Source organism: Chiloscyllium plagiosum, unplaced genomic scaffold, assembly GCF_037043375.1.
Source record: "Chiloscyllium plagiosum isolate Xiang-an unplaced genomic scaffold, Cpla_swu_hap1 HiC_scaffold_13, whole genome shotgun sequence".
Lineage (NCBI taxonomy): Eukaryota > Metazoa > Chordata > Chondrichthyes > Orectolobiformes > Hemiscylliidae > Chiloscyllium > Chiloscyllium plagiosum.
The window spans coordinates 80,246,279-80,271,249 of NW_028270151.1; the positions used below are offsets into that span (position 1 = coordinate 80,246,279).

At 45.5% G+C, this 24,971-nt stretch overlaps 1 protein-coding gene across 2 annotated transcripts in view; it reads left to right on the forward strand.

Annotated features, from left to right (window-relative positions):
* Nucleotides 1-24,971, forward strand: part of sned1 (sushi, nidogen and EGF-like domains 1) — a 167,787-nt gene that overhangs the window by 36,370 nt on the left and 106,446 nt on the right. For both annotated transcript variants that reach the window (XM_043701804.2, XM_043701803.2), the window contains exon 2: nt 24,291-24,578. In XM_043701804.2, coding sequence (XP_043557739.2) covers nt 24,291-24,578 — 288 coding nt within the window. The remainder of the gene's footprint in view (nt 1-24,290; nt 24,579-24,971) is intronic.

Consider the following 24,971-nt stretch of genomic DNA (forward strand, 5'->3'; position numbering starts at 1 on the left):
CTGTTCATATACCCATCTGGATAGGTATATGAAAAGGAAGGGTTCATAGAGATATGGGCCAAATGCTGGCAAATGGGGCTAGATTAATTTTGGATATCTGGTCAACATGAATGAGTTGAACCGAAGGGTCTCTTTCCATGCTGTACATCTCTATGACAGTGGGTATGGAGGGGGTTATTAGATCCAACTTCCTACTTCTCTCCCACGGTTCCATCCGTGCCTGGGTTGGAAAGAATGTGCTCAGTCCATTAGCAGGCTTAAAATCAACTACAACTGGTGACAGAGCAGGAGCTGTAGTACACTCGCTCCACCCAAAACAACATTTTAATTCAATTTAGTGAGATCCTCTTACACTTTTGATTTTCGCTGCAGTGGCTCTTTAAGGGAGTCCCACTCTTCAGTTCGGTTCATTTGTTTATTTTCATTTGTATTTCAAAATAATGAACAAAAACACTTTCTGAAACCATAGTGTGGTAAAATTAGGAGTTGAATACTTGCAATGTAAATAAATAAAACTGAGTAAAGATTGGCTCCAGTATCATCCTTCACCAAGTGACCAGAACAGAGCAGAGGAGTTTTCCCCAGTGCCCTGACCAACATATTTCACTTGGAACACTTTGCATACTTACTGTGCAAATTATCTGCCATATATCATGCATTGCAACAGTGTTTACCCTTAACCTACTTTATTGACTACAAAATGTCCTGAGGTCACGAAATGCAATCTACTTTGACACTGTATCGTGCGAGCTGAAGCAGAACGGATGATTGTTGGAGACAAGAGTCTAAACTGTGTAGAAGAGACCATTCCAAGAGGCACGTAATGCTGGAATATGGTGTAACCACATGAGTTAGCAGCCTATGCTCAGACTCGGGGTGAGGGGGTGTAAAATAACACCAAAGATTGTTTAGTGCTGCCTGCCTATGATTTTAGTAAAATGTAAACAGAAACTCTTCTCCAATGGAAAAAAAATGCTCAACGGTTTACAGAGAAAACATTAAGGGGCACCTCCTTGACATGTGCTGTGCAGTCTCCCAGCTGGTGTAGCTTGTGGTGCTGTCTCTGTGCCAGGAGCCCATGTCCGATCTGCTCGGAACAGATGTGCAGTTGTTTTTGCTCGGAGCTGTCAATGGATTTACCCGTTCCGGCTCTGCCTTTGGTGTGGTTCTCGCGGTCAGGAAGCGGGGAAGAGTTGTGTTTCCTGCATGCCAATGCTGGCCGGTGCTGCTCGTTCCAACAGATCAAGGCGCCCAGTGCCGTGGTTTACCGTGCTGTGATGTGGCAGCAGTCTCTCGGAGGGCAGTGGGACACCTTCAGAGCACACAGTCTCAGTTTGCTGAGTTACGGGAAGTTTCCAGGGGTTTAGTCTGTCTTCGGCTACTGGAGTTGGCAGCCTTCCGCAGAAATTCTCTGCCCTGCTGCAGGTTTCTTTCCTGTGTCCCTCCTCAGCTGGAGCTGGGAGGATACCTTTGCCTGTGGCTCGTCTGATTGTTTTCATGCATGAAACCAGAACATAGGCAGCGCAAAGTTGTGGGGTGGTTTTAGAGGGGAAATGCTGGCAAGACTGCATAGATGAGACACTCCAGTAGGAGGCACTAGATAGGGATAAGCAGGAAGCTCAGTGATTCGCCCAGCCCCTCTCTGTTTTCCACACTGATGCATTGAGCAAATGTCATATCCCCTATGTGCCACCCCAACTAGGGGTAAGTTAAGAGTGTAGGCCAGCAATCAAACCTTCTATCTTAGTTCAATTATCTACAGGCAACTACAGTGCCGGGTGGGAGGCATTGATAAATGATTGGCGCAATGAAATTGTAGCAATTTGGAAAATTGGTGGGAGAAGGATTGGATGTGGATGTCCCTTTCTCACATCACAAACATACATTCTCTCTCTTCCACTCTCTTTCTGACTCTCCCTCTTTTTGTCTCCTTCTCTCTCTCTCTCTATGCATTTCTCATTCTCCTGTCTCAATCTGTATTGCACTCCAAATCTCTTTTTTATCTTCTTCTGTTTGGTTTGCCTTCATATGTGCTCTTTCTCTCTCTCTTCCTCTCTGCCCTCCCCCCTGCTTTCTTTCTCTCCCTCTCTGTCTATTACTTACTCTCTAGACTTGATTATTGTTTCCAATATGGGTTCAGTCCTGTTCCTCTCTCGCTGCTGAAACCTGGTACCAAAACGAGCGGCTACTTTAACAGTGTGCCTCCTTTCTCTCACACACGGCAATGTTAGATCCACTGTAAGCACCACCCTGATAGTTCTGCAGTGTCCACAGACCAGATAGCACTGACAGCTGCTGGGTGGGAGACCAGGCTGTCCTTTTACTTTCAAATTGTCTGAACCACGTAGTCACTGAATTATTATTAACGCTGCTTTTTATTCGCAATGTGAGGTGGTTTTCCTCAACCTTTTTTATATTGTGCAAGTCACGATAAAAGATCAGTAGCTACGTTATGGACTTGTGGGGACAAATCTCTTACATTTTTCAGCAATCCGTTACGCATTGCAAAAAAACCAACAGACTGTTTTAATTGGAAGAACAATGATGTTCAGCATGGTTTATCTGAACCACAAAATGATTCAATGGAAGTTGACAATTCTCTTCTAATTATTTCTGTGGAATGGTCAACTATCTGAGGCATTCTGTAAAGCCAAAGGCTGAATGGAAAATCTGGACGGTAAAGGTTACTTAGCTGCAGAGGGAATAGATGACAGTGAAGTCAGCTAGTGACTCATAATGAGTCACAGCAATGCACCAGTGGGTTTGGTGATGGAGGTAAGAGGGATTTAATCTTCTTGATTGCTTTCACAGTGTCTAGACCAGTTACGATCATGGCAAATGTGCACTGGAAGAAAGTCACATGGAGAGTGTTACCTGTTGTTCCAGCTATCTTGACCAATTGAATCAATGGGCTGAGGAGTGGCTCATGGGGTTTAATTTGGATAAGTGTGAGCTATTGCATTTTGGTAAAACAAACAAGGCTAGGACTTATACAATTAAACGTAGGGTAGTGTTGTAGAACAGAGTGACCTATGGGTTCAGGTGCATTATTCTTTGAAGATGGCATCACAGGTAGACAGAGTGGTTAAAAAAGTGTTGAACACGCTTGCCTTCATTGCTCGGACCATTGTGTATCGGAGTTGGGACGTGGGTTTGAGTTAAAAGGAAAGGCTGGGACTTTTGTTTTATTGGAGCATTGGAAGTTGAGGGGTGACCTTTTAGAAATCATGAGGGGCATAGATAAGGTGAATGACAAGGATCTTTTCCCTCGGGTGAGGGATTTCAAGACTGGGGAGCACATTTTCAAGGTGGGAAGAGAAATATTTACAAAGGACAAGAACAACATTTTTACACAGAGTGGTTCATGTATGGAATGAGCTTCCAGAGGAAGTGGTGGATGTGCATAAAGATATAGTATTTAAAAGACATTTAGATAGGTGCATGAATAACAAATATTTAGAGGGTTATGGGCCAAGCATGGGCAGGTGGGACTGGTTTAGTTTGAGATAATGTTCAGCATGAACTGGTAGGAGCAAAAGCTGTGTTCCCATGCTGTCTGACTCTGTGACTCTATCTTTGTGGAAACAGGTTTTCTCATTGGTACCCCATATAGTGCAATAAGTGCCAATGTTTTGCACAATTTCTTTCAGCTAATGTCTTCATATAATTTAGAAGGTGTCATTGTGCTATGAACCTGTCAGCTGTCCTGGTTATATGCAATGAGACACATAAATGTCTCTCAGTGGTGTGTATATTGCCAGTCTTCTCTGTTAGAGGGTAAGAAAATTGATTTGGGGCCTAAATTCACTGGATCTTTTGCCAAATCAATGATGGGTGTTACTTTGAGAAACTGTTAATTTAGCCTAATTGGCCTATGCTCCCTCAAATATCCCTGAAAATTAATGAGAGTGTACAGGATTCCTCATAGGTGTGTGAGAGCTCTATCTTTGCTGTTATGAGCTGACACAGTTGATGACGAACTTGTCGTTCCACCCCCATCTGGGGAAAATGATCTGCTTGGAATCAATACAGCAATAATGTTTGTAAGTGAGCAGATTATTATTTTCCCAGCAAGGTTGGTAAGGGGATCCCCAGCTTATACTTGCCCAACTTACCATCGCTTGTACTCACGAATGTGATCCCACATACAGGTGTCATTTTAAAGACCCAACATACAAACATTACACGTGCTTGTGGACAACTACTTTATATTGCCCTGCATGTGTTCTAACTTGTGAACAAATCAACTTTTGAATAGACTCAGGAATGGAACCCTTTGGCAATCCAGAGGCTGCCTGTACAGCTATCTCCGAGATACAATGTTTTGGTGCTAATGTTACTTCAGCTCCCTCACATTATAACTGATTAATCCACCCCTTTGGTTTTCTGTTGCTTCCTGTAACATGTTAGAATGAAACATATTTATTTTCAAATTCATGCGTAGGATGTTGCCATCATTGACAAGCTCAGCATTTTATTGCCCATACCAAATTGCCTTGAGAAGTCAGCGGTGATGAGTTGCTTTCTTGAACGGTTCTTTTGAAATTGATACTTATTTTCATTGCTGCAATCAAGGCCACAAGGCAGTGACACTAAAGAAAGGGAAAGGCTCAAATTCACCCCACATCTTTCAGGCTGCTCCAGAGCAATATACAGTTAATTATGTACTTATTGTGGGAAATACAACAGCCAATTTGAACATTGTAATGGCCAGATAATCTGACTATTAGGGATGTCTATTGAGGGATTAAATATTGAACATAGCGCCAGGGAGATTCCCCTGTGTGTTCTTTTACAAAAATGATCCCTTGGCGCTATTTTTTAAAGTGCACTTGAGAAGGCTTGTGGAGCCTTGGTTTGACATCTTATCTGAACGACAGCATCTCTGACAGGTGCCACTCTCCCTCACTGCTGCACTGGAGTGTTGGCTATGGTTTTTGTGTTGAGCCCTCTGGTGTGGCGCTTGAGCCCAGAACCTTCTGACTCTGAGGCTGGATGTGCTACCAACTGGGTCACAGCTCCTGCTGAAGCCCCAGCTGATACTGGGGTACTCTTGGGTAGCTGTCCTTGACCAGCTGAAGTTGCCGCATTATGTCGAAGCAGACTTCAGGCTCAGTGGACAGAGGACCAGGCCTAGGCAGTAAAAATGGAGAGGGAAGGAAATGCTCATTGATGAAGAAAGTGATTGTTTCCTGCTCTGGGCTGTGGGAGCAGTTGCCTGACTATCAAAGGTGTCCTGTCACTGGCCCTCCTTGTTCAGCATCCTGCTGTGTTTGGTGTGTCTTGGCCCAGACCCCATCCTTCCCCTCTTTCTCCTTCCTGTACATGTTTGAAGTGTTTTCGAAATGTGTTTTCACAAGCCAGGAATTAACATCCATAAGGGAAGCTTTTCTTGGCTGCAGCAGGCGATTGGAGTTACGAGATATTAAGCTCCGTTCAGTGGGCTTAACCCTATATTGAGCTCTCTAATGTTTTTACAAGAGTCTCCAAATTGAGACTGTCTGATGTTTTCATTTTAACATTTAAGTAGGAGATGCTTTCCAGTGATTGTTGGGGCTCTGGTTAATGGTAGCAGAGGCTGTGGTCAAAGTAGGAATGGGATCTTTACATTAAAAACTGAAACAGAGCAGGTCTCATAGTAGCAGGAGAGGGAGAAACAGAGCTAACGTCCCACATCCGTGACCTTTCATCAGAACAGAGAAAAGTTCAAGATGGAATACGTGTTCAGCAAGTGAAACGGGAAGGGTGATGAAGAGCAGTGGGAAGGTGTGCCATTTATTTTTGTGTTTGTGTATCTCTTGCCAAGGCATTGTGCCAAAACACCTGTACCACCAATGTCATAGAGCTGTGTCAGCAATAGGATGTTGGTGCCGAGTCTGCCTATGTACAAATGTACTGTGTTGCCAATGGTCATATGCCCAAGGAATGCTCACATCACACCTCTATTTAGCAATCTGGCCACTTGCCCACTCTGTGCCCTAATTCCCCACTCCACCCCCCCCACTTCACTCCAAGTCCTACTGTTCCACTCCAGACCCTTCTCCATTCTGCACTCCACTGCCTTACTCCAGCCCAGACTCCACTCTGTGCCCCGCTGCCCTAATCCAGATCCTGCACTGTTCCCTACCTCCCCACTCCAACCCTCACTCTACTCTGTGCCCTGCTGCCCCAATCCAGACCCTGCACTGTTCCCTACCTCCCCACTCCAATCCTCACTCCACTCTGTGCCCTGCTGCCCCAATCCAGACCCTGCACTGTTCCCTACCTCCCCACTCCAATTCTCACTCCACTCTGTGCCCTGCTGCCCCAATCCAGACCCTGCACTGTGGCCTACCTCCCCACTCCAATCCTCACTCTACTCTGTGCCCTGCTGCCCCAATCCAGACCCTGCACTGTGGCCTACCTCCCCACTCCAATCCTCACTCCACTCTGTGCCCTGCTGCCCCAATCCAGACCCTGCACTGTGGCCTACCTCCCCACTCCAATCCTCACTCTACTCTGTGCCCTGCTGCCCCAATCCAGACCCTGCACTGTTCCCTACCTCCCCACTCCAATCCTCACTCCACTCTGTGCCCTGCTGCCCCAATCCAGACCCTGCACTGTGGCCTACCTCCCCACTCCAATCCTCACTCTACTCTGTGCCCTGCTGCCCCAATCCAGACCCTGCACTGTGGCCTACCTCCCCACTCCAATCCTCACTCTACTCTGTGCCCTGCTGCCCCAATCCAGACCCTGCACTGTTCCCTACCTCCCCACTCCAATTCTCACTCCACTCTGTGCCCTGCTCCCCCTATAGCCCCTATTCCACTTCATGTCCTACTCTAGCAAATACTCAGTTCTGCTCTTCTCACATCACTTTTGCTTCTTATGCAAATTATGCAAATTTGCATATTATGCCCTCTCATCTCGACACCTTTCACCTTCATGGTTTTGAAAACTTGTATTAAATCTCATCTTAGCCTGCACTTCTCTGAGGAAAATAGTCCCTGAAATAACTCCTCAGCGGTCAGTACCTGATCACCAAGTCACCCTTTGTTTACACATGGAGAGTCCTTGACACTGATCCAGCTGCCTCAAGGCCAGCTCTCAGAGTGAACAGAATCTCTGATGCTCCTGTCTTTTTTTTTCTCATTACTCCCACACTACCGCCTAACTGCGGTAGTGGTTATTTATTCCGCAGCACCCATGTTGTGTGTGTGCAGGTGTGAGACACAGTGAAAGACACAAAGTGCACAAATCTTTATTCAGTTTCCACCACCAGGAAGAAAAGAAAACACCCGAGTGGCCAGTGACAAGCAGTGCCCTTCACATCAAAGAGCAGTGCTGTGTGATCAAAACAGTGAAGGGGAGGGCAGGGATTAAATCAAAATAGAGTTGGAGGGGGAAATAATGCACTCCACTCCCTGCGGGGCCCACCTCCCCCTGAACAACTCCAGGGTGTTGGTGGAGACCGCGTGCTCCTTCTCCAAGGACACCCAGGCTCTAACGTAACCGCGGAAGAGGGGCAGGCAGTCAGCCCTAACGACCCCCTCCCGCTGCCTGGACCTGTTTATGGCCAGTTTGGCCAGGCCCAGGAGCAGACCCATGAGGAGGTCTTCAGACCTGCCCTCCTCCGTCTTGGGTGCCTAAAGATCAGGAACGTGGGACTGAAGTGCAACCAAAAGCAGAGGAGGAGGTTTTTAAGAAACACTTCTGTTTATGTCTGTCAGCCAAGGTTCCCTGATCGGACCAGGTTAACAGCCCCAGTTAGGGAACTCATATTCTATGCGGTCCACCTGGCTGACCTCATTACAGTCCTACAGTCCCCCCTTCTTTAATCTTTCCTCATCTCCGGACCCTTTCTTGTAAACATCCTCTGCACCGCCTCCAATGCACGCAGATCCTTCCTAAAAGTGTTGCACCAAAAATGTACGCAGTACTCCTGCTGATATCTAACTGGTGTTATGGACCAGACTATGATGTGCTACTTCCAAATGCTGTCTAGCCAATTCACCTGCTCTATTTAATCTTTCCCTAAAATCTGACATGAAGTCCAAATATGTGGTCTCTGAATTCTGATTCACCAATTTCTCCTTAATTAATGTCAGTGGCCTTCTCACCTCATGCCCAGAAATAAATTCAAATGGACTGAATTTAGTTGATTAGGTGCATACCTAACTGCAAAAAATACAAACAGAATTCCTTTATCTCAATCCTCTGGATAGTCTTGACTATAAGCTCTCAACATGGTCTTTAAAGTTTGTTGCCACAATTTCTAATGCTCCCTGTGAATCTGGATGGTATGCAATGGATTTGAATTGTTTTATTCCGAAGTTATCCATAACTTCCCTGAATAATTTTGATGTAAAATTTGACCCTTGATCTGATTGTATCTCTGTGAGTTGTCCATATCTAGTAAATAATTTGGCTAAAAATTCTTCTATAACCCTGTTAGCTGTGATACTGTGTATTGAATGGCCTCTGGAAATCTAATAGACACATCCATTATGCTCAATAATCACCTTTTCCCTTACCACCTCAGGATTTCTCTTTTCCCCAATTTCTATCCCTCGCAGATTGAAATTGATGTCGGAAGCCAAACTTTGATTTATGAACAAGTGCATAATCATCTGCCATTTCTGCTGCTGGGTCTTGCAACCTTACCTCTCTGCCTTTCCACGAGTTCTCACTACTTCAGGAAGTGAACTTTTGAACTCCTCCAAAATAATCTTTTCTCTAAGAGTGTCTGTTATACGTTTGATCTACTTTCAATGCCCTTATTGACCGATCAAAATTATTTTGTTTGATCCTTTCAAATTCTGTGTACATTTAACCAAGCTCCCTCCTTAGATTCCCAAAACATTGTCTGTAGGCTTCTGACACTAGCTCATTTGCATTTAAGATGGCTTTCTTGACCACCTCATATTCTCCAGTTACCTCTTCTGATAGTGATATAAATGCCTCACTTGCTTTACCTAATAAACTTTGTTTGGATCAACAATACCCACATGGTCACTGGCCATTTCATTTGTTTAGCCACTTTATCATAGAATCCCAGCACTATGGAAATAGGCCATTTGGCCCAACAAGTCCACACCAACGCTCCGAAGAGTAACCCTCCCAGATACATTCCTTAACCTTGTCACTCCACATTTACCCTGACTAATGTACCTAACCAACAAAGCCCTGGATACTATGGGCAATTTAGCATGACCAATTCACCTAACCTGCACATCTTTGGACTGTGGGAGGAAATCAGAGCACCCTGAGGAAACCCACACAGACACATGGAAAATATGCAAACTCCACACAGAATCGAACCTGGGTACCTGGCACTGTGAGACAGCAGTGCTAACCACTGAATCACTGTGCCACCCTTTTTTAAATGAAATGAAAAAGCCTTCTACATCCTTCTCGTTGGACTTTGGCAACATCTAGACATATTTAAACAGATCCACATCAGGATTTTGGCTATGATGGGATTGCTCTGAATCACTCTCCTCAGCATCACTCCGACCTTTCACCTCTACGTCCACAGTTTTAAGTCGACTTTGAGTTTTCAGTTTCAACCTGCGAAGTTCACAAAATCTCTCTTTCTCCCTTTCTTCTGCTCGGGCCTTCCTTTCCTTTTGCTTTTAATTGTAATTGTTTTATTTCCTTTTCATGGTCAAGCTGCTTCATTCACGATTGAATTATAGCCATTTCCAATTATTCCGATGGCATTTCTGGCAATCGCAAATGTCAGGCTATTGCTGCAACCCTTTTTTCACATGGATGAAAGCAACACCAACTCCAGCTGGTCTGCCAATTCCAAAAGCTGTGCCTCGTTCACCTTCTGAAAAACTGCTGGTGACTTCCTCCACCCCCAGGAAACTCGTAGTGACTATAAGTGCCAATATTAAACAAGGCACACCCCATTTAACCGACCAGGTACAGCAGCCTAAGTAACAAACAGCCACACTCACAACTCATTGCTTTGAGTCTAATAATCCCAAATCCAGTCTGGAATTAGAGATTTTGATCCTGATCGCAGTCCCAATTAGTTATGGACCAAAACCCATCAACATACATTAGGAAGGTAGCCTAGACCCTAACCTGTTCTTATTTTAGAGGTAAGTGTAAGGCATTGTGTTCCGAATGTAATTCAATTGGTCAAGCTACCAGGTTTGAAACAAAACATACTTTATTCATCACTATAATTTAAAGTACAGAAAAATAAAAACAAAAGAATAGAATTGGCTCCACTGTAACTCTGTCGAAATGTTTAATAAAATAATATATATTAACTATGATTAACTACAGTTCCAATATAGTAACATCCCATAAACACACCCTTGGAAAAGTAAGCGCAGTAAAACAGATTGTCTCGCGTGCAATTCTCGCAGCAGGAAGGGAACCCCAGCTTTAGCTGTAACAGAGAGAGGAATGATAACTTACACATCCTGCTTCAAGACCCTAACATCTGCTACAGAAAGCTCAAACTAAACAATATCCTGGTTCTATGAGAGTTTGACCTCACCCATTCAGGCTGCTTCTATTGTTCCAACTTAAAAAAAAGAACCCAAGGCCTTACAGGCTGTTTACTTTATTGGCTTTGGAACAAACTGTTTGGAACCTATGTCTTGACCTTTCTTCATAACAAAAAAGGACAAAATACACACTTAAAGCCATAGTATCGTTACACTAGTGTCTCATAAAAATTCAGTATAACCACCTTGCTCCTGCACTCTACACCCTGAGAAATAAAGCCGACAATGCTGTGCTCTTTCTTATCTGCTCACTCCATCTGTCCTGGCACTTTCACAATTTATGCACATAAATCTAAATTTTACGTAGTGCTCTTTATTTTAGCCTGTCTCTTGAAGAACAAAGAAAATGACAGCACATAAACAGGGCTTTCGGCCCTCCAAGCCTGTGCCGATTCAGACCCTCTACCTAAACCTGTCGCCTAAATTCGAAGGATCTGTATCCCTCTGCTCCCTGCCCATTCATGAAATAACAAAGAACGTTTTTTGTCCAAAGTGAACTTCCCTGCATTGAACTTCCTCTGCCACCTCTCTGCAGACTCCCTCAACTCGTCAATGTCCTTTTGTAGTTTTGCACCGTCTTCTTCGCTGTTTACACTACTTCCAAGCTCCATATTGTTACGCACTAAAATCTAGATTATTCATACATATAAAAAGCAAGGGTCCCAAAATCAACTCCTGGAGAACTCCAATACAAACCTGCTTCCAGCCTGAAAAACATCCATGAAAAATAACAGAAAATTCTGGGGGAAGTCAGCAGGTCTAGTAGCATCTGTGCAGAGAAAAGCTCAGTTAAGTTTTTTGGGTCCAATATGATTTCTTCAGAACTGGTCACTGAGGTGTTTATGTCAGCTCTCCCCAGTTAATTATCTTTACTCTGATTTGCCCTTTGCTCAGATCCATCATCCTAAACCTCATCATACAATGATCACTGTTCCCTAACTGATTCCCCCACTGTCAGTTGATCTACTTGACCCACCTCATTCTCAAGAACTCTGTCTTGTTCGACTGGACACACACTGCCATGGGAAACTCCCCTGAACACAATCTAGGAACACTTGTCTCACTCTGCTCCTTACACAACCACTCTCCCAATCTAGGTTTCGGTATTTAAAGTCTGCTGTTTTAATGTTTGCACCTCTCTGTAATTTAAGATTTTTTTCCTTCATCCCTTTCCCACTATTTGGTGGTCCAAAAACCACACCAAACAATGTAATTATACTTTTTTGTGTTCCTTAGTTCTAGACAAATTGGTGCTGTCCTTGAACCAAAGGGACCTCCTCTTTCTGCAGCACCTCAATGTATTCATTAACTACCCCTGCCAATCCTTTCTCCCTTTTACCTTCCCCACATTTTCGATTGTTTTGTGACCGGGAATATTTAACATTTAGCCCTGCTGTGTCTTGACCCATGTCATAGAGTCATAGAGTCATAGAGATGTACAGCATGGAAACAGACCCTTCAGTGCAATTCGTCCATGCTGACCAGCTATCCCAACCCAATCTAGTCCCACCTGCCAGCACCCGGGCCATATCCCTCCAAACCTTTCCTATTCATATACCCATCCAAATGCCTCTTAAATGTCGTAATTGTACCAGCCTCCACCACTTCCTCTGGCAGCTCATTCCATACACATACCACCCTCTGTGTGAAAAAGTTGCCCCTCAGGTGGGTCTTTTATATCTTTCCCTCTCACCCTAAACCTATGCGCACTAGTTCTGGACTCCCCGACCCCAGGAAAAATGCTTTGCCTATTTACCCTATCCATGCCCCTCATAATTTTGTAAACCTCTATAAGGTCACCCCTCAGCCTCCAACACTCCAGGGAAAACAGCCCCTGCCTGTTCAGTCTCTCCCTGTAGCTCAAATCCTCCAACCCTGGCAACATCCTTGTAAATCTCTTCTGAACCCTTTCAAGTTTCACAACATCTTTCCAATAGGAAGGAGACCAGATTTGCACACAATATTCCAACAGTGGCCTAACCAATGTCCTGTACAGCCGCAACATGACCTCCCAACTCCTGTACTCAATACTTTGACCAATACAGGAAAGTATGCCAAACACCTTCTTCACTATCCTATCCTTCTTACTATACTCCATGCATTCACTTACATGTTGCGTGACCCTGGCTTTAGTTTAATTTCTTTCCTCCTTTAACTACTAATCTCTATTTTACTGTACTTGTTCCTCCCAGTGTTTTGTGGGTCCTGCCATTTCTCTCCAATTTACTCTTCTGGTCCCCAGACCCTTGTGTAGTGTGAATATCACTTGACACTGGTCAGCCCAAGACAGGATATGGTTCAGGTCTTGTTGCATTTAGCCTTGGAATACTTCAGTATCTGGAGCGTCATTAATTGTACAATCATCAGTAAAGCTCCCCACATCTAACCCTGTAATGAAGGGAAGGTCATTGATGAAGCAGCTGAAGATGGTTGGGTCTGGGGAATACTCCTGCAGTGAAGTCTTGGAGCTGAGATGACTGACCTCCAGCAGCCACCACTAACCTCCCTTGTGCCAGGTATGACTCCAACCAGCTGAGTTTTAAACTTTGCTGGGACTCCTTGATGCTGCATTTGGTCAAATGCAGCCTTGATGTCCAGGTCAGTCGCTCTCACCTCACCTCTGACTTTCAGCCATTTTATCCATGTTTGGAACAAAGATGTAATGAGTGATAACCCAGCTTGATCTACCTGAGAATCCAGGCACATAGCAATTTGGTTGACTCTTAACTACCCTCTGGAACAGTTCACGGGTAATCAGGGATAGGCAACAAATGCTTGGATGCTCACATCTCCCAAATGGATTTTTTTGTTAAATTCTCCCAGTTATTGCTCACCACATTACTTACGTAATCAGAAAGTATACAGTATTTGCTTACATACCTTCATTGGGATCCAGTTATCAGCACTGTAGAAAAATATTTATCTGGATAGTTAGTGTTAGACAGTGCAAGTGCAAAGATGCACACAGTATCCTTGGTTTATTAATGAGACTCTGGAGTACAAGAGCAAGGAGGTTATTTGCATTTGTATAAGGACATTAGTTTGTGCTCAGCTGGAGTATTGCTTCTAGTACTGGGCACCTCACTTTAGGAAGGAGGTGAAGAGGGAACAGAAAAGATTTAAGACAATAGCTTCAGAGATGTTGAACTGCAGTCGTGGAAATGAGCTCGAGAAGTTAGAACACTTTGCATTAGAGAGGAGAGGTCTGAGAGGAGATCTGATAGAGATGCTCAAAATCACAAGGTGTCTGTACATAGTAGATAGGGACAGAGTGTCACACCTTGTGAAAGGATCATGATCAAGAGGACACACATTTAAGGTCATTGGCAGAAGAAGTGCAAGCAATATGAGAGGAGCCTTTTTTACACAGCGAGTGGTTAAGGCCTGGAATTGTGCAAGAAACCGGCATTTGAAAGAGAAATACACTGTTAATTAACAAGAATGGTGTTGAGGATGAGGAGGAGAATGTTGGAGAATGGCACTAAATGAGGAGTTGCTCATTCAGGAACTAGCACAGACCTGATGAAGCTAAATGGCCTCCTTCTGCAACATTCATAATTCTGTGATTCTTCTCTTCACACCAAATGCATCTCCTTTCTTATAGAGATTCCATAATTGATTAAAAAGCCACAGTGACGTTGCCTCAGGAACCTGTAACATTTTACAGTGTCCACACACTGGACGCCAAGACAGAAACACTCCAGGTTCTCCTTCCACGATCGCTACCCACTGCTGTCTGCTGCTAAGTACATGGCACAGACATCTCCAGGTGCTGTGAAGACAAATTTGGTGACACTCTGGTAGAACAGCCCATTTGAATGCAAGAAGAATTACCCTTTGGCAAAGCGTAGAGAGATTGCTCCACCCCACAGCCCTATGCCAGTGAGAATGTGTGCCTTCATGACTGTGACAGGATGAAGAAATGTAACCATTATCCTGGTCGGCGTGAGGTCAATTTAGCGATAGGATCTTAAAAGTTCAAGTTTTTCCCTTTTTCTTAATTGTGTTTTAAAGACAAGTCCTCTTCCAATTATGTTATCAGACTGTAAGGATGATCTAGGCCATTGTAGATCCTCTGGTCAGAATCTAGACCACCATCCTCTTTGGTCAACAATGCCATTATTACAGCTTCCAGCTGTTGTGCCAATAATGGCCTCTTTGAATCTAGGAAAATGACTCAAACCTCCCACATGTGTTAGTTTACTCTTTGATTCCCCCCCAGTGCCGTATCAGTTTGACCTCTTATCACCCCAGCTCACATTGGTTTAACCACTGGCCCACTGTATCGGTTTTTCTGAGTTACCCACCCTCCTCCATACCAGTTTAATACTGAGTCCCCTCCTCAGTATTGAGTTTGAGCACAGTTTGACACTGTGTTTCCCATTTGTGTTTGACTCTGTGTGTCATTGTTTCCCTTCGGTTTGAAGACCCTCAGTGTGCATCTTTGTCTGCTTTGCTAAACTGGCCACGGTGAGAGCAACTCATACCTTCCCTCGATATTGTCCCTGAACACTTGAATTTCCTTTTGTGTCTCACTGACCACCATTGGATGCAGCAGTCACTGGGCAGTGTAGTCATGGTGCCCTTCTGTTTTATCAGTTTACACCCTGCAGCCGACCTGACGTTATGGAGATCATTGTGTCTTTGACTCAGCGTGTTGGGCATCAAATCCATGAAAACCCCTTAATCCATTACCAGTTCATGCTTCACTCTTTTTTATTGACACGTTCAGATCGTATATGCTGACTCTAGGTGTTTTTAATCAACCTGTCCAGATATGACCCACCACTGGAGTCGGCGTGACTCGAACCATGGCCTTTTGGATCAAAGATGGGGTCAGATACTTGATTCAACTCATTTTGTGTCTCCTGAGCTATCTCTGATGAATCTACTTCCTGCTACCCACTTGGCGAGTTTACTGAAGCCCCCTCAAAGCCTCTTGTCGGGGTCATTCAGTGCACAGTGAGCAACCTTGGTGTTGCAGTGCCATCTTGTGGTAACAGGCCAATTCTCAGGACAGGAATGCCAGAGTATTGCCTTGGCCATATTTGTGTTCTCGTTTATGAACCCTTTCCGTTTGCAAACTGGCTGATGTATTTCTTAAGTGACTCAGCTTAAAAGTATTGCATTGGCCGCAAAACACTTTGGGAACATCCTGAGGTCATAACAAGTTGTTTTACAAATACAAGTCTCCCTTTTTTATAATAACTGCTGCTAGGAGCTGAATGATCCTTTATGATACAGTGTCCCAAGGCAGAAACTAAGGAGCTGAGGACTCAACAAGTTCTCTCTTCAGTAAGTCACAAGAATGAGGAGAGGGAGTATGCCATTTGACCCATCAAGACTGCTCCTGCAAAGCATTGGCTGGACTGATTGTTACCTCAGTTTCACTTGTCTACCTGTCTCCTGCAATCTCTGACATCATTGTCAATTAAAATCATCCAATCCATTCTTGAATGTATTCAATGGCCTAGATCCACTTTATCTAGCATCCATGAGATGTTTTCCTTAAGTTCCCCTCTAATCCCTTTTGAGTCATTGATGAAGGCATGAGGTTGGAGACACCTTCGTTCTTAATCTTTCATTCATTGGTTAAGGATTTGCCTATGCAATGTCTCTGAAATTGACTTTTCCTTTATCCTTTCAAGAAGAGAATTTGCACAGGGAGAGGAGAGAGAGAGATGTTTTCAGCTTCACCGGCTGGTTGTCTGTGCCGTATTGTTCAAACCGAAAGCTGCAGCCACACATTCAGAAACTCGGCAAGAGGTTGTCACTACGCTGAGTACCCCTGACCACTCCTGCTACATGAACAATCAATCCAAAGTCTGTCACTGGGCAAAACTGCCTTGGGGACGGACGGACACACACACACATCCATGGAGCTGGGGTATGGAATGTTCTTCCCCACTGCTTGAATTCGACAACATTGTAAATGCAACTCGTAATCAGTTCCAGTAAATATATATTTTTTAAAAATCTGGAATATCCACAGTCCCTTTGTTTAAAGCTGTATCTTTTTTTTTCCGATTTCTAAGTCCCCCAATCCAAAGAGCAGAAGTGGCCTTTACAACTCCCACTGATGAGGATGCTATGGTGAAAAATGGATTCTACAATAGAACAGCTCAGAGAATGATATTACTTAAATTGAAGATCACTCTTCTCTGACAGGGAAAGCAGTCTCATGCTTTTCACCCAAACAGCCAGCCAGGTCTCAGAAGGTTTCCATCTCTCAGCATCAACTTCGGATGCCATGCAGTGCGGAAATCTCCAGGCTATTTGCTTCAGCTCTTCCATCGCTGACCAAGTCAGCTGCTGGGAGCCAGCAGCACCCTCCTGTTGAATTGAAGAGGCTGGTTGGTGAGCAGATTACAGATGTTTCACTGAATCTGCTTCTTTCGAACGTCACCCCGACTCTAATCGCTGCCATTACTGAAGAGAAACCCAACTACTGCCTTGACTTTTCCCAAAGCACTGAAGATCAGAGGCCACCCACCGAGGATGTGGGGTTCAGTCAGAGAGGCAACTAAGCACTCGGGGCCCCAGCTAACCCTGCGCCTGTCCCATCCCACGATGAGAGTAGACGGTGCCAGGTTGCTGGTGGGAAGTGAGTCTGAAAGGCTCACAAATTAAATTAAGTTGCAATTCGCCCAAAATGTACTGAGCTTAAATTAATTAAAGAATTTAGTTCTGGTTTGTACTGACCTTAGTGTTACTGACTCTCGTAATGTTCATTAGAAAATCTGGCTCGATGCCAAACTTAGCTTTTATCATGTTGCTGTAAGCAACCTGGACAAAGTCTGCAGCAATAGAAATTGAGCTCATTATGATTACTATTGATTCAGGATGCTCAAGACGGTGAATAGGAGCAGTTTACCAGCGCAAAACTGTCCCAAAACTACTGTCTGACGTTTATCCATCGGAGAGCGATTGCTGTCCTGCCCTGGGGTGGATGGCAGTGTTCAGCCAGACTCGTCGTTGCCAAGTGAATGGAACTCTTTTGGTTTAGCCAAGGTCTCCCTTTGGTTTTGCCATAACTTCCCTCCATGTGACCAATGTAAAAATATTATTGGACTTAGCACTGCAGTGAGGACTTCACGTTGGCTTCCCTACTAAGCCCTACCAATATAAGGCCCCTACAAGTAATCGCGAGTTTGACATTGCTCTCAAACACCTGCAATGGCGTTTCCCGGTAGGTACTCTGAGTGCTCATGGTAGTACATTTCAGAAATGTGGCAGTAGAACTCCCAACTGAAGTGATGTATTGTCCCCACTACTTTAAATGGTGACCAGATAAGGCCACTGATGTCAGGTAAGTGACTCTAAACATTTGCTCGTACAGTGGAATCAGTTTCAAAGTCAATGCTGAGTTCGACAGGCTATTTTGTGTAAGAACTGGGAGAAAGAATAGGCCATTCAGCCCCTCGGGCCTGAAGAGGTGGAAAGGCAAATTTTGAAGGGGATGTAAACAGGTTTTAGAGAGAGATTGATAGTTTAAGTCAGTGGACAAAAAGCTGGCACATGGTGTATAATGTGGAAAAATGTGAAGTTGTTCATTTGGAAGGGAGAACAAAAGAAGTATTATTGAAATGAAGAGAAACTGCAGAAAGCTGCAACACAAAGGGACTTGAGGATACTTTTGCATGGAGCATAGGGAGCTAGCACCCAAGTGCAGCAAGAAATCAGGAAGGCTAACGGGTGGCACAGTGGCTCAGTGGTTAGCACTGCGCCTCACAGCACCAGGGACCCAGTTTCGATTCCAGCCTTGGGCGACTATCCGTGTGAAGTTTGCACATTCTCCCCGGGTGCTCTGGTTTCCTCCCACAGTCCAAAAATGTGCAGGCTGGGTGGATTGGCCATGCTACATTGCCCACAGTGTTCAGGGGAGTGTAGGTTAGATGCATTAGTCAGTGGTAAATGTGGGGTGATGCGGGCCGGGGGCTGGATGTCGGATCTTGGTGGGTTGCTCTTCAGAGGGTTGGTTGGGCTGAAGGGCCTGTTTCTACACTGTAGGGATTCTATATGAGATTCCACATCCGACAGAGATTTACCTGTACCTCCACACATGTCATCTACTGTGTCTATTGCTCTTGATGTGGTCTCCTCTACACTGGGAAGACAGGACGCCAACTTGTGGAATGTTTCAGAGAACATCTCTGGGATACATGCACTCAACAATACACACTCTTTGACTCTGACCTCTAGCATCTGCAGTCCTCGCTTTCTCCTAATGGAATGTTGGCCCTTATGTCAAGAAGGTTGGAGTGTAAGAGTAGGGAAGTCGTACTGCAAATATGCAAGGTGCTGGTGAGAGCACATCTGGAGTACTGGGAGCAGTTTTGGTCCCCTTATTTAAGGAAAGATATTATTTCATTGGAGGCTGGTCAGAGAAGGTTCACCAGGGTGATGCCCAATATAGAGCAAAGGTTAATGGGTTGGGAATCTACTCATGGGAATTTAGAAGAACAAGCGGTGATCTTATAGGATCCTTCAAGGGCTTGACAGGGATGCTTCCCCTCTTGAGGGACTAGAGGGTATAGTCTCAGAATAAATTTAAGACTGGGATAAGGACGAATTTCTTCTTTCAGGGACTTGAGTCTTTGGAACCGCTTGGTACAGCGAGCAGTGGGAATAGGGTCGTTGTGTCTGTTTAAGGCCGAGATAGTCAGGGAATCGAGGCGGTAGGAAAGTGGGTGTGAGGAGTGTCAGATCAACCATGACCCAATTGAATGACAGAGCAGGCCTGAGCGGCTGAACGGCCTACTCCTGTTCCTATTTCCTATGGTCTTACGGTGTAATAAGACCATGGCTGATCTCATCTCAACCTCAACTCCACTTTCCTGCCCACTGTCCATAACTCTTCAACGAAAAACCTGTCTAGCGCCTCCTTAAATGTATTCAGTGTCCCAGTATCCACTGCACCCTGGGGTAGGGAATTCCACAGATTCATGACCCTTTGAGAGAAAGTTAAAAACCACATAACATCAGGTTATCATGCTTCCAAATAAACCTGTTGGACTATAACCTGGCGCCGTGTGTGTTTTTTTTAAACTTTGATAACCCCAGTCCAAAACCTCCACATCCTTTGAGAGTGGTAATTCTTCATCATCTCTGTTTCAAATCTGCCACTCGTTTACTTAAAACTATAAACTCTCATTCTAGATTGCCGCATGTGGGGGAGCATCCTCTCTATACTTACTTTGTTAATCCCCTTTAACATCCTATATCACTCAATTAGTTCTCCTCTCGTTCTTTTAAAGAAAATATTTTAAATATTTTTTTAAATTCCCATTGAATAGTTTAAACCTTTACCTAGCACCTACTCTTAAAAATTCAACACCATTATCCACCCAAGGTGGGATCTTCAGAGGAAGGAAAATTTGCATTCCTATTCCACACTGCAAAATGTCCCAAAGCATTTGTAGCCAATGAGGTAAATTCTAAGTGTAGTTACTCTTGTTCCATTGGGAATACAGCAGCCAATTTAAGCAGGGCACTGTCCCATAAGCCGCGATGTGATAATGGCCAAATAATCTCTTATCTCTGATAGAGGTTGACTTGTAATGTTGGCCAAGATACCAGGAAAACCTTCAGCTCTCCCATAGGATAGTCACATGGGACCTTTGATGTTTACCTGAGAGAACACACTCAGGGAGTGAGAGTGCTGCCAATTGAGCTGATTAGGGCTACTTTATCAACAGGTTAAAATGTGATTACTCCAACACTAACGACTTGCCTTCATATTGTGCTATTACTTGAATAAAATAGGTCATGGCACCTCTGCTCTGGGACATCCCCGGATGCAACCACGAACAATCATCTGAGCTGTTTGTGAGACAGTGATTTCCTTCTCTCTCTTATATGTGGGCTACTTTGGCTTTCAGTTTTGTTATCCTGCTGGTAATGATACTATCACTAACATGTTTGTTCTAAGTGGTGAGGATGGTACCATGAAGTGAGTGAGGGTGAAGATATAGATTGAGGGCTCTTGCTTTGTGCCAATCGAAATTTGGTTTCCTAACCACACAATCCTCAATTTAGAATCTTCGGTCCCTCATGATCTCAGAGAGTTGCGCACCCTGCAGTGGTCAATGTATCTCAGCTAGGTAAAAACAATGACTGCAGATGCTGGAAACCAGATTCTGGATCAGTGGTGCTGGAAGAGCACAGCAATTCAGGCAGCATCCGAGGACAGGCAAAATCGACGTTTCGGGCAAAAGCCCTTCATCAGGAATAAAGGCAGAGAGCCTGAAGCGTGGAGAGATAAGCTAGAGGAGGGTGGGGGTGGGGAGAAAGTGGCATAGAGTACAATAGGTCAGTGGGGAAGGAGATGAAGGTGATAGGTCAGGGAGGAGAGGGTGGAGTGGATAGGTGGAAAAGGAGCTGGGCAGGTCTCCTCCCTGACCTATCACCTTCATCTCCTTCCCCACTGACCTATTGTACTCTATGCCACTCTCTCCCCACCCCCACCCTCCTCTAGCTTATCTCTCCACGCTTCAGGCTCTCTGCCTTTATTCCTGATGAAGGGCTTTTGCCCGAAACGTCGATTTTGCCTGTCCTCGGATGCTGCCTGAATTGCTGTGCTCTTCCAGCACCACTGATCCAGAATGTATCTCAGCTGTTAGCTGGAGTTCTGTAGCACGCTTCCACCATATACTTCCGGAGGGGCTGGTGGCACAGTATGTAGACAGCCAAGCTCAAACTCTTGGGATAGGTGCTCAAATCCCGTAGCTGGTGGGAATTTAAAGGCAGAGGTGGGTGCTGGAGATCAGAGTCAAGACTAGAGTGGTGCCAGAAAAGGTCAGGCAGCATCTGAGGAGCAGGAAAATCGACGTTTAAACTCAACTGATAAAACCTGGAATTGCAAAACTGGTTTCAGTCATGGTGAGCATGAAACCATCATAGATTGTTTTAAAAACCCACTAATGTCCGTCCTGGAAGGAAATCTACCATCCTTCCCTGGCCTGGCCTACATGTGACCTCAGACTCACAGCCACATGGTTGACTCTTAACCAGCATTCCCCCTGATGTTCTTCCTGGCTGTGTGGGCCGTGTGGAGCAGCAATTTCCAGAATTGGACGTCAATGCCATGTGCAAGCACCAGTGTGGGTCACCACGCAAGGAATCACAGAGCGGCTGTGTGTGGAAAGCGCTCAGCTCAAGAGCTGTCAGGGAACAAATGCTGGCCTCACCAGTGGTGTCCACTTCCCATGAAAGAATAAATGAAAAAGTATATGAAAGGGAACAATGCCTTGACTTCTTGCCAGTGGCTCTTTTCCAGAAAGCCTCAAACGACCTTGGCCTGAATCTTCCAGTCCAGCTCATCCAAGAAATAGGAATCCCTGTTTCCAATCCAAATCAGGCTGGAAGCTGCCCACTTACATTTGGAGCAGCTTCTCAGGCAAGTTTGCATGCCAGGAGTCTTCCCAGCTGTACCAATGTCGTCAGGTCCCAGAATCTGGGACAGCCAGCTGCAGAGCGGAAGCACATCTAAATGATACCGGTCTTTAAAACAGCGAGTGTAGTGTTCTGTCATTTAAATACCCTTATGCCAATTTGATGACTACTGAGAGAAGGACACTATGGGAGGGGTAGGGTGCCTAGTGGATGGGGGAATAGGGTGCCAGGATGTAGACTGGCAGTGGGTGTTGGGGAAGGGGAGGGGAATAGGGGAGCTGGGTCAGTGTGGGTGAATACACGGGCAGGTAAGTATGCAGTGCCAGGAGGATGTGGGACTATAGGATGTCATGTGGGTGTGGGGGTAAGGTGTCAGGTGGGGATGCCAGGTGAGTGTGGCAGTCAGGTGCCAGGTATGTGTGGGGAAAGGTACCAGGTGGGGGTGCCAGATGGTTCTAGGGGTGTAGAATGCAGGTGGGTGTGGGGGTTAGCTGCCAGGTGTGTGGGGTAAGGTGCCAGGTGGGGTGCCAGGTGTGTGTGGGGTAAGGTACCAGATGGGGTGCCAGATGTGTGTGAGGGTAAGGTACCAGATGGGAATGTCAGATGGTTGTCAGATTGTAGGGTGCCAGGTGGGTGTTGGTGTCAGCTGCCAGGTGAGATGCCAGGTGGGAGTGAGGGTCAGGTGCTAGGTGTGTGCTGGGATAAGGTGCCAGGTGGGATGCCAGGTGTGTGTGGTGGTAATGTGCCAGGTGTGATGCCAGGTGTGTGGTGCTAATGTGCTCGGTGTGTATGGGGATAAGGAGCCAGGTGTGATGCCAGATGTGGGGTGTGGTTATGTACAAGGTGGGGGTGCCATTTGGTTGTGGGGGTGTAGGGTGCCAGGTGGGGTTGAGGGAGGGGTATCAGTTGGGTCAGATGCCAGCTGGGAGTAAAGTGCCAGCTTTGGGAGTGGAGAGGTGGTGGTGGTGGGTGTCAAATGGTGTGAGGGTAAGGTACCATGTGGGTGTAGATGTGGTGCACAATATGAGTGGGGTTCAGGTGATGATATATTAGATTGTAGACTGACACAAAGGCGAGTGGAGGCTTAAGATAGGTCTTGTGAGGGGGTGGGGAGGTGGGGGTGTTGGGTCACATCAGGGCAGAAGTGGGGTTGGAGGGTCAGTCTTTGGTTCCATGGCTGGTCAGATACAGAGTGAGGTGGGCTTGAGTCTAGTGGGGGGAGGGAGGTCATGAGCTAAGTCACTGGGGACTTTCTGGTTCAGGGGGAACTCTTTAGCAGCTCTAGTGGCAGGGGTGGAGAGGATTGGGGGGATTGTGTCAGGCCTGGTGGGAACATGGTTTGGATCAGATTGTCAGGTATTCTGGATTTGACACTGGGAACGGGGAGTCTGACTGACATGGGTCATTGCAGGGATGGGGAGAGGGGTTCCGTTTTACAGTTAGCTAGCAGTCAAACAGGTTAAATCCCTTTGACATTTCCTCAGTAACTATCTGGGCCTCCAACGTCTCCAACTCTCATTCAGAGTTGGCCAATTTGCCCATCGGAAATATCAACTCCCCCGGAAGGTAACTTCTGCTGAGGCTGCTGCGTTGGCACTATCTGGGTGTCCAGGCGCACAAACCCTGTCCACGTTTCAGCAACGGCAGCCTCCCAGTCGGAAAATTTGGGCTCTGGTCCTATTTACCGTAAAGCAGCCCACTGTTAAAAAGTGAAGATCTGGACCCTCTCGGTGTGGGATTTGCGAGAGGAGAAGGGAGATCAGTTTGATGCTTCGGTTCGTTATCCTTTCGATATTCAATACAACAAATCTCTTGAAGTCAGCCAGGTACAAAGCTCAGCACCAGGAAACCCTGGGCAAAGCGGGATAGCCCAGGGACCTGACAGAATTCAGCAAGGATACGTAGTGGTGACGTTGTTTTGGTTGTGAGCTGTGTGAAGGATTAGGTTGGAGGAATTCTTGTGCATCAATATATCTTAACAAGAAGCAGTGATTAGGCTTCAAGCAGTTTTAAGGGGTAGCAAATTTACAACAGCGTTGAGGGGAAACTACATCTCCCAGAGGGTTGGGAATCTGTGGAATTCCCTACCCCAAAATGCACTGGATGCTGGGAAAGTGAGTAAGTTTAAGGAGGAGTTAATTGGTAATGGGTTGAAGGGTTCTGGGGGGAAGGTGTGAAAATGGGGGCAAGTAGCAAATCAGCCATGATTGAAGGGCAGAACAGACTCAACGGGCCAAATGGCCTAATTCTGCTCCTATGTCTTATGAACTTATGCGCTAGGCCTCCTCCTTGGAGGACGTTGCTGTGTTGGTCATGTAGCTGAGGTTCTCTAATCCTTTCCGCCTTTCTCCAAGAAGCTAAGCATCATCAATGTCCTTTCACCATCAGGTGAACAACAATGGGATTATATCATTCCTGAAAGAGGTGTCGCAGTTCACTCCAGTGGCATTTCCCATCTCTAATGACCGACGGGTGGTGGCGGCATTCTGGGCAGATGTGGACAATCGGCGAGCTGGTGACGTCTTCTACAGGGAGACTAAAGACCCTGCCACACTGCAGAGCACAACAGATGATATCAGGATGTACTTTCCAGAGCTGAAGGACTTCAACTCCAAGTGGGCACTTGTGGCCACCTGGTACAAAGTGACATTCTTCGGAGGAAGCACATTCTCACCGGTAGGGGTTAAAGAATTGATTCTTTGTCAGCGTGCACGCTTTGAATTCTTCCCGCTATCTATTCTGTCAGAGCACTCATATAGTTTGTTTCTAGATAAAGCATGGTGCAATACCTATCTCTGAATCTAGTTTAATGTAGCTAACCCCCCTCTCCTCACATTCTGATGGGGGAGAAGATACATTAAACAAGATTCAGAGATAGATATCGTACCATGCTGTTATCATCAGACTAACCGTACTAGAGTCATCGTGTCTCATCAAGTGTCAACAGCCCAGCCTCGATCTAGGAAACTGCCAAAAATAGACAGGACCTTCACTGCACGGAGAGACCCAATGGGATATCAGCATTTCCTGGGGGACACTGTGGGATATCAGTGTTTAGTGTGGGACATC